Raw genomic sequence first — 10,155 nt, 5'->3', positions numbered from 1 at the left:
TCTGCAAAAGAAATGAACTTTAGCAACCTATATCAACTGATAGTTACATGCAGGAAGGTTATAAGATCCCATAAAATAAGTAATGGCTCAGCCACCCGTACAAAACCCCCCCAAAAATAGTCAGGATTGCCCACCCGCCAGATACAAGTGATCCAGTCAGAATGTGTGAACACTGTGCAGCGGTATTGAGGTCAGAGGGCGCTGCTGCTGTCAATAATCAGCGTGAGCGAGTGCTGAGATGGGATTAAAAAGTGGTGCATGTGTAAAGTAGGTTATACTGAATCGGTTGTGCATCGCCGCCTTGGCTTGCTCTACAAGTGTCAACACCAATCCTGTGACCTATTCACCAGTAGACCACGGCCTCAGCTCTTTGCCCTTTTTCACATGAGCTCATGCTTGTTATGATGCGGTTCACGCACAAGTCTGTTATTTATCATGGAGAACTATTACACACAAGTTTAAACCTATTTTTATATCTCTCCCCTTCAGGGCTTCAACGGCTGCTCTTTACACTTTCTGTTTTCGAGGCCAGTGAGGACATGTTTTTATAATAAAAGAAAAAACTTTTTGAATGAGCTGCTCCTGTGCTCTGTCACTCCTTATGCCTGCGATGATACAAGCTCAGTTTACTTGCTCTAATTAGTGCAGATGAGTCTTAGATTGCTCTACCTTTAAGGCTTAAAAAAATCTAAATGGACGTAAGGTGGCCCTGAAAGGTCAAATGCACTGCACCATAGAAAAATGCTGCAAAAGCACACACAACCTAAAGGAAGTGTGATTTGGGGAGACAATAATGTGACAGCCCAGCTATTTTTTAAAGGCACATATTCCACACAGCCTTTACTTCAGTGTCTTGATGACATTAGGGTTGGATGTCTCTTAATCTTTTAAAATTCAATGACAAAAAGACAGAGGTGATGGTTTTTAGTAGCCCCACTGAGACCCCCAATGTGTATTTAGATTCCTTGGCCCAGTATGTTAAGCCAACTGTCAAAAACGTAGGAGTCAAAGTGGACTGTGATCTGAAGCTTGACAGTCAGATTAAGGCAGTTGTAAAATCTAGCTTCTTTCAGCTCAGGCAGCTGCTAAAATAAAGCCAATTCTTTCACTGCAGCACTTTGAGACAGTGATCCACGTCTTTGCTAGCACTCGGCTGGATTATTGTAATGCACTTCATATAGGGGTCAGTGCTTCATACATTACTCATTTACAGAGCGTGCAAAATGCTGCAGCTCATCTTTAAACTGGCACTCGAAAGGTTGAGCAGATTTCTCCTATTTTAGCTTCACTTCACTGGCTGTCTATTCCTTTTAGGATTCATTTAAAAATTCTTTTATTTGCTTTTAAAGCCCCCCAGGGCCTAGCCCCATCTTATCCCTCTGAGCTGCGACAGCGTTATACTCCCACCCGCTCTCTCAAGTCAGCTGATCAGCTGCTGAATGTACCCAGGACTGAGCGTAAACTTAGAGGAGATCGAGCTTTTGCTGCTGCAGCTCCAAAGCTGTGGAGCGATCTCTTCAGAGATTAGACGGGCTTCTTCCCTACCTGTTTTTAAATCACTCCTGAACCCACCTCTTTACCCTGGCCTTTGACACCGTGTGAGATGTTGGTGTTAGTTTTGTTGTTTTAAGTAGATTTTATGCTGTTTTATCTTGTTTTTTTAATATAAGGCTGTTTTATTTTTTTATGTATTATGTGTTTTATTTATTTATTTTTGTTGTTTTCCTTTATTCTATTGTTTTTAACTTATTTTCTGTACAGCACTTTGGTCCTGTTCTGGGTATTTTAAAGTGCTTTATAAAGAAAATTGGATTTTTTTCTTCCTTACAATACACTCGTTTTCTTTTTAGTGCGTCTCAGTGTGATCTTTCACAGCTGTTCCGTCACGTATTGTGTAATCAAAAAGACATCAAAATATATAGTGAGATTTGTTTTTGTCATCTATTGTGTTTTATTTAAATTCTATTGTGTTTTGTGTGTTTTTTCAGAATTTTTGTATTTGCTGGTATTTTCTTAGTTTGCAGCGTGTTTGACCTTTCAAGGCCACCGTATGGATGGGTAAAAAAAAACAAAAAACCTCCAAATAAAAACATATTTAAAAAACACTGTATAATAATTGTTATGAAGGAAATTTTTGTATCTATAAAGTTAGGCATTTTTAGGCATTTTTACTTCCAGCGACTGACTCGCGTTTGGAGCCGGCCTCTTGTTGCCAGTCAATGAACTGAAGCTTTTGCACTTAAAGGTCGCTGCTTCTTAAATCTTACAGTTGGGTCTGTCATTAGCTGCGTTGCTGAGTGGGTTCTTGGAACATCTCCACATAAAATTCTGCAGATTTAACTTTCTCCATCTATCTGTAACCACAAAACTAAACCATAGCTGCCAACCAAGGCCGGGTATATTTCAGCCACTAGCAGACAGAGAGAGTTGACTGGAAGCCAAATGAATGTTAATATAGAGTCTCTTCCCTATTTCTTTAATTCTGTCTTTTAAAATAACTCATATTAAAAATAATATTTTGGGTTTTTTTAGTGCAGAGGTGGTTCAAACTGTTTTTTTTTGTCTGGAATTTAAACATAGAAATGTGTCCCGGACACAAAGTGTAAGTTCAGCATTTCAGTGGCATTTCAGACTGTGGTTTATTCCGTCTAGACATTTTTGATTACAAAAATGCACGCCTGGAATAGTTACTGATGGTCTCGGAGCTTTCTGTGTGGTGGGAACCAAACCTCCATAGATCCCAAAGATCGCATGTACTGTACATCTGCGCTGTGTACATCCAAACTCAAGGCAGCCAAACACACACGGGAATTCAGACGGATCATGAAAGAGCTGACCTGTCTGCTGAAGCCATAAATTTGACAACCTTTACAACGCTGCCTGTAAAGTTTAACGCACTGCAAAGACACACACACACACACACACACACACACGCTGAAGTATTGAGTCATAATGCTGCCCCAGAGCTACTTTTCAGTTTCAAGCCTGTATGCTAATTTAATTAGTAGTCTCGGTATTAAGTGTTAGCAGTGAGTATTAGCATACAGACAAGAAAAGTGTGGACACTTGACACACTGACCTGTAAAAGAAATCAAAACTGCGTGTAGCTGCTCTGCGGTTCAGTCTGGGCCACTGTTATTGCCTTTAACTGAGGAGTGGCTTGTTAATACCTGCCCTGCTAATATAACGAGGCCACAGGTAAACAAGCTTAGATGAATTAGCTGTACTCACAGCAAGGCAAGTCTTGAAGAGCTGGTTACCAAATTATTTAACTTTGTGTGGAGAACAGGGATCACACCAACAAAATGGACATTAGGAATAATTAAACTTGTATAGCAAATTACAGAGGAATTGCACTCCTTATGTCTTTTGTTTATTTATGTAAATAATCAGTGTCTGACTTCTACTTTAACCACAGTGGGTTTTCTGGGAGAGCAGGCTGGTTACTCAACAATCTTTGTTTTACATAATGTAACTGGTTTGTATGTGCACTGTAAGAATGACTGTACTGTGCTTTTATTTATTACAAAAAGAGCTTTTAATTGAGTGGAAATAGGTTTATTAATAGGTTGTGTATAATTTATAAATAACAAAATACGCGATTGTCCGAATCACAATAATGGGTTTCAATAAGGTGATGATTTTATCACCTTTGCTTTCTGGAATTATTTTAAATATACAATAAGTGGACATCATAAGGGGCTGTCATTGCTGTGGACACGAGTGATGGTGGTGTGGAGGTCTATCTAAGACTCTTTGGGCTTCTGTATGCAGATGATACGGTTTCATATTTTGAAGCTTTGCATGTTAAATTTCCGAAGAAGTTAAATAAAAAGTCTTTAAATTAAGAAACAAACCTGATCGCTCAACACAGTGTCAAGTCATTATTTATCCTAAAAGTTAAAATGATACAGCAGCCAACAGTAGGTAAATTAAAACTTTATTTCTATAGGACCTTTCAAGATAAACATCACAAGTGCAACGAAATACCAGAGCATGAAAAAAGAGAAAAAAACAAAAACTTTTATGAGAAATAAATAAGTATTATTTCTCATATTTTAACCTATTTTTTTTAGTAAATTAGGTTATTTAAAAATAAAACAGAATAAACAAATCAAATCAAAATGTGGAATGAAAAACTGTGAAAAATTAAAAAGAAAAAAGTGAAAAAAAATCATCATTTATAAATACAAATATAAAAAGTAGAAGACAATTTAAAAGGTGGAATGGAATAAGGAAATCAACAACAAAAAAATCAAAATAAAATAAATAAGGTTTGAAAAGCAATAAAAATAAAAAACAAAAATGAATCAACACCACAGAAACAGATGTGTAATCCAAGCAAATCAAGTCACTGGTAAAATAAAATAACTACCAAACTATCACTAAGAATAACCGAAGGGCACTGAAAAGAAACATCCAATACATGCTCTGAATGTATGTGTAAAAAGTGTCTCAAAAGGGGGAAGATTTTAAAGAATATTAGAATATTACAGAGTCTTTGATCAGTCCTTCAGAGGATCTAAAAGAGCTAAGGTGGAGCAATAGAGGTGTGAAATGCATGGCTTCATAGACAAATGAAAAGACCCTAAAATCAATCTTTAATGTCCTAAATGAAACAAACCCGTGTTTCCCCACCTGTAGAGTAAGATCCACACTTACATTACACAGCACAGACGTGCAGTCTGTGGTAAAGAGGACAGGTCTGTCCTCCTTCCCTTCTACACCCTACATACATTTAAAGAGGCTTAGCCATTATCGTGTCCTCTTTTAGGAGCAGGTGCATGCATTGGTGCAACTGATCATTGCACAGGATGTGATCACCCCCATATTCAGACTATTTAAAAAAAAATCTGAGAGTGCCCTTTACATTGGTTACTAAATCTAATTTAATAACTAAGAGTAACTATGAATGTGTCTGAGCTCTTTATTTACAAATGAAGGACAGTGTAATCTATAATCTTTTAATACATGAAATCTCTGTCTGTCTGTGAGTTACCTCATCAGTAGTTGAGCAATCAAACCTGGCACACCAATACACCTCACCCCACTGGTTCTTATCTAGATATAATGTCATAGTGTTGCAGAGCAACCACCTACTAGAGACTAAAATGACCTATTTGTAGTTTTTGCGACTGTAAAAGTTTATAAAAGCCTCATATCAGTTTAATTTCACCACAATAACATCTGGTTTAGAAAGTATTGGACATACTTATTTTTAATCTACAAATATACACACCAGGTTTATAGTATCCATATTAAATTACATCATTTGACACATTTGTGAGATAAAAAGAAACTGTATAACTGTATATGTGCAAAAGTATTTGGATTTCAAACCATGTGAAACAGTCCAGACCACAAAAATCTGCTTTTTTCCAGCATTTTTGTGAGGTGCATGTTATTAATATGTTCAGGTAAACCTATGTTTCTCAGGGTGAGTAAGTATAACAGTTTGCTAATAGCATTCAACTGGCCAAAGAATACTGTAGCATTAGCATCAAATGACTAGTGTTATTAATAACAGGCATACAACGCCACTGTTCGCATAAAATTACATTAATTGTTGATTTGAGGTCATCCATACAAAAGAACATATTGTCAATATTTTAGCATGCCTCAAGACTTCATAAATCATGTTCTCATTTCTTATTGAGAGCTCCTCTGGTTCCTCTGTAAGTGCACAGGATGAAAGGCTGGTCTGCTGAGCCGACTCAGTTTACATGTTAAAATGTACTTTTTCCCGCTGCCATCAACCCTGTGAGGTTCATATTTGTGACTTGTTATGATGACTGAGACGACACCCTGATCTTCTGAGCTCAGTCAAAAACTGGTAACAACCGCACCTTCATTTCATGTTTAGGCTGATGTTACTCCACCGATAGGTTAAACTAGTAAACATACCTCCTTCACAACCCGACCACCTCAGAACTGCATCCTTGTTATTTATCTTATAAACGTTCAGCTTTATGTGTATTTGTGTAGCTTAAATGGTGCCATTTTGGCTCGGTTGTGTGAAGCGTGCACATTTTTCCCATGTCATGTTTGCTGTGATTAACAGAATCCTAAAAACATCTTTGAAATATTTCTGTAATAAACTGCTTATGATCTGGATGTTGTGTTCACTGTCTTGTATTGTGTATAGTTGTATCTTTGTTACAATTTCTACTGCCCTCTTTTCCAGGTCTCTCTCTTTATTCCTTTTTTAAATGAAAAGATTTTCAATTAAATCAGACTTTTACTTGTTTTTGGATAAATATAGGAGTGTATGTCTGTGTGGTTAAATTTGCATTAAACGCCTCTTGACTTTATGTTAAATTAGCAGAAATTAGACGATGTCTTCCTATGTTTTGAGTCAGCGTTATGTGGTTGTGTTGTGTCTTTCTCTTATTTTATCCCGCTTCCAAGCAGTCTAATCTGGGATCCGACCTTTAGATCAACACTTTCCACACACAGCCCGTATGGAAAAGACGAGAAAGTTTCGCTCTCCCTCAAACAGTAAATATTTATATGTTATATATATATATAAGTCTCTCAAGACTTACACATCTTGTGTTATGATTTATTCATGCAAGTTGTTTCTCATGTGAAAGTTTTCATGAGCAAATCTAAAGTATTAAATCAACTGTGGACGTTCTTTTCCAGATGAGTGAGGCTGAATTAATAAAGCATTTAAATGTTAATGGCTTAGAGAAGTGTCGATTAAGAATTGCAGTTTTTCCTGTCATTTTCCTCCCTTGGGATATTGGAATTTAAAAAAAAGATATCAGGTAGCCACCCAGCGAGGCTCAGTTTAACATTTCCTCTTATTTCATCTCCACTCTGTAGAAAAAATATTCAGAAGCATGAAGTCGAAGGTTGCTCATCTTGCTCTTCATCGAGTTCTAGATTTTTTTTATGTTCATTAAAAAGAACGGAACTGGCAGGAGGGAGGTCTTTTGTTTTTTATTGGTGTTAATGAGTTCATTTACTGTTCAAGTGGACCTCCCACACTGCTGCAGGTCTCTGAGAGTGAAGCTGCCAAACTCACGCTGTGAAGGTTCGGACCGAAACGGTTGCGTAGTTAACGCTGATTCCAGGAATACCTGTTAAACCAAACATGGCTACAGAAACTTAATGTGTAAACATGTTGTCATGTTGTCATTTTCCAGGCTGCAAATGTGACATTATCAAATTCCCACAATAAAACTGAAATGCACTTTTTTTTTTGCTTAAATCTTCATGCATATATCATGTGTAATTAAAGGTAAATAGCCGAGTTTACTATGATACTTCTTGGTATCATAGAAGCATTATTGGAGAGTCTAGAAAGGCTGGATCTTTGACTTTGGGCCTGAACCTGAGTCAATGAGTGTTGTTGTTGTTTGTTTTTTCAAATTTCATACCTCTCACATTAAAGTTGCTTTTAATTGTATTTGAGCTGTTGGTATGGTTAAATTTCCTCAAGGTCGGGTTGCTCTTTGTTTACTGGTGTAGCTGCACAGACCCACATGTGAAAACAACGTCTCACATGGGCCTGAAACGCGACCGGCTGTCTTCTCACGACAAAGCTAAATGCAGGCGTGCTGGGGGTTTAGAGGGATAAGTGAGATAAAAGTCCTTCCAGATTGATCTTTGAATGATCTGTTCCAGCAGGCTGCACCACCTCCATCCCATGGCAGGTAGGACAGCAGTGGGGCGGGGCCAATGGGAACAAGGGAGCTGAGAGGTGGGGAGGGCGGGGAGCAGAAGATCCTGGATGGGTGGAGAAGTTTGGCTGACCTTCTCTGGTGACCATGTGACTGGAAAAAGGCTGATGTGGGGATTAGAATTAATAGTATAAAAGTGCAACACAGACAACACACTTCACTTACTCAAGGAGCAGAGAGAAGCAGCTCTGAGCAGCAACTGGGAAATCTGTGACTGCAAGTAAGTGCAAACTCTGCAGCTGCAACTTTATTGACTTTGTTTAGTGATGAAACTACCCGGGTGGCGCTACAATGTAACATATAATAAGGATAAAAGTAGCAGTAGATACGTAGGTACGTGGATAACTGACAGCTGGAAAGATAACAATGATAATTTAGTGTGATGATAATGTATCTGCTAAAATTGTAAACGAATACAAGGAAAGCAGGAAGAAAGACAACAAGGCAATAAAAAAAATAAAATCTACATCTATTTTGGGCTAACAAAGATGCACTGGATTTGCAAAACGTTCAGTCAAAGCAAACAGATGGTCGTGAGCCTGCCGGGCAGCGTCTCTGCATCACCGTTCAGCTGAAAGATCAGGAGAGCCTCTGCATCCGCAGGCTGTCTGTATCTGCAGGTGGTGCATAACATCACAAGCCAGGGTGTTCTTCCACCTCTGTCAGAATGCCTTAACAGTGTTAGCAGTCAGAGGAAAGGGGGGCTCAGAAAGGACACGGCTTAAGACGAGAGCAAAGGGAACAGGCAGGGATGTTTTGGTCAAGGCGTTTTCAATACAGTGAAGAGAACGCCGTGATGTGATTTGACAATAACAGCCTCACTTATTCAGCCAAAACAACAACAAGAAAAAAAAACTTATATCAAGATTATCAAAGTTAAGACAAACTTGTTTTCGAGTCTGGTTTCCAAACTGTCAGGTGGATGAAAGAGCAAATGGAAAAGTTGGAGGTCAAGAATGAAGGTCTTCCTCTTATTGCACATGTCATTCTTGCTGTCCAAGAAGGGCAATTAGTCCACTGTGGATTACAGTGGGATTAGAGCTAATCTGTCTGTAAAGCTAATCTGTGTAATCTCCATGGATTGGCACCGAGCGCTGGAAGCAAACAGGATTAGCACGAGGGCAGCAGGAGGCAATGCGAGGCTTTATCAATGTCTTTCTGCCTTCAGAGATCCGCAGTAGAAATGAACGCCAGCCCCCCAGCAGGAAGCGCCCTGGCCCTCAGTGGAACCACAGGCCCCACTACACCCAAGAAGGGGCCACCCAAGTTCAAGCAGAGGCAGACCCGCACATTCAAGAGCAAGGCCCCCAAGCCAGGCCAGAAGGGGTAAAACACAGTTTTTGTGATATTTAAATGTATAGATTAGGGAACAGATCAGGACTTTGGACGCTCACCTCTTTGTTTCCTCTTTCTCCAGCTTTGGTGATGATATCCCTGGCATGGATGGTCTTGGCACAGACTTCTCAGTGGTGTGCCCATGGGAAGCCTTCGGCGACATGGAGCTCAGCGACTTGGCCAAATACGGCATCATTTAAACCCACTGCCTCCAGCCTTCCTCGCCTGCCTCCAGCCTTCCTCGCCTGCCTGCACCCTTCCTCTGTCTAATCCTTTCCACCTGGCCTTCTCTCCACCTCAGCTTGGCACGTCGTGATAAGGCTGCCAGCAAACCCCCTAATGCCCTCTCGTCTATCTACCTCTTGCTTTGTGCCACTAAGTGGACGGAAAGCATAATGATGTTGTTGTTTTTATATTATAATATGATACTGTTTACAGTATATATACTTGAAATGAAAAGACGAGAAAACCATCTCCACCTACCTTTTTCCTTTCCCCTTCATCCACCTAGCGTAGTCTCCTCCCGACTCCTCCCCCCTCCTCATGTGGACTTCCCTGCCTCCCTGTGCCACTCCCGACCCACGGCAATGGATGCAAGCAAAACACTTGTCAACACTAGCTTGTATTTGCTTCTAGCTGTAATTACAAATGTAAATAATTTGTTCTAAGCGTTAAACCTTTTTACCTTATCTTCCTTTTGTACTTCCTCCCTCTTTTGTTTTGCATTGTATTTTCTACTCCTTGTGCACAAGGTTGTTGTAAACACCAAGGGATGCAGTGTGGGTGTGCAACATGCTGTAATGGTGAAAAACTACAATGCTCTTTCACGCGATCATTGAGGAGGAATTCCTTTTTGTCCTGCTTTCCATCGCTTTCTGTCCTTGCTGCTACCTGCACTTCCCTCCTTAGAGAAGTTAAAGGCAAATAAGTTTTGTGTTTGCAAACACAATATTATGGAAGATGTGTTGTGAACTGGCATGTCCAAATAGCTGAAATAAAAATCAGTTTATTTTCACTACTTTTACTACCCTCATCTTTTTTTCTGAAAGACATAAACAGAGTAACATGGCATTTTTTTTAAATCAGTAAAAGAAAAATAATATCAAATCACTATTAAATCATAGACTGTACA

The 10,155-nt window shown here is 39.2% G+C and overlaps 1 protein-coding gene across 2 annotated transcripts; it reads left to right on the top strand.

Moving 5' to 3' along the window:
- The first annotated feature begins 7,784 nt into the window (after nucleotides 1-7,784).
- On the top strand, nucleotides 7,785-9,834 carry pde6hb (phosphodiesterase 6H, cGMP-specific, cone, gamma, paralog b). Of its 2 annotated transcripts, XM_085403260.1 has the most exons (3): nucleotides 7,785-7,908; nucleotides 8,857-9,014; nucleotides 9,106-9,834. In XM_085403260.1, exons 2-3 carry the CDS (start codon nucleotides 8,872-8,874, stop codon nucleotides 9,221-9,223), a joined length of 261 nt encoding a protein of 86 aa, XP_085259386.1. In that variant the 5' UTR covers nucleotides 7,785-7,908; nucleotides 8,857-8,871; the 3' UTR covers nucleotides 9,224-9,834. The 2 variants fall into 2 exon arrangements, with proteins under 2 accessions (XP_085259386.1, XP_085259385.1); XM_085403259.1 differs by lacking the exon at nucleotides 7,785-7,908 and having other exon boundaries at nucleotides 8,856-9,014.
- The last annotated feature ends 321 nt before the right edge of the window (nucleotides 9,835-10,155 follow it).

The sequence above is a fragment of the Rhamphochromis longiceps genome, linkage group LG4, assembly GCF_057381845.1.
Source record: "Rhamphochromis longiceps isolate RC_006_pf linkage group LG4, R_longiceps_female_GT1.1, whole genome shotgun sequence".
NCBI lineage: Eukaryota > Metazoa > Chordata > Actinopteri > Cichliformes > Cichlidae > Rhamphochromis > Rhamphochromis longiceps.
The sequence above is the reverse complement of the archived record's forward strand: the minus strand, read 5'-3'. Positions and strand labels throughout refer to the sequence as shown.

Bases quoted from the DNA above. Each gene is read 5' to 3' on its own strand.
- pde6hb (XM_085403260.1), top strand. From the start codon at position 8,872: ATGAACGCCAGCCCCCCAGCAGGAAGCGCCCTGGCCCTCAGTGGAACC. The intron at 9,015-9,105 runs GTAAAACACAGT...CTCTTTCTCCAG, and splicing joins CCCAAGCCAGGCCAGAAGGG to CTTTGGTGATGATATCCCTG.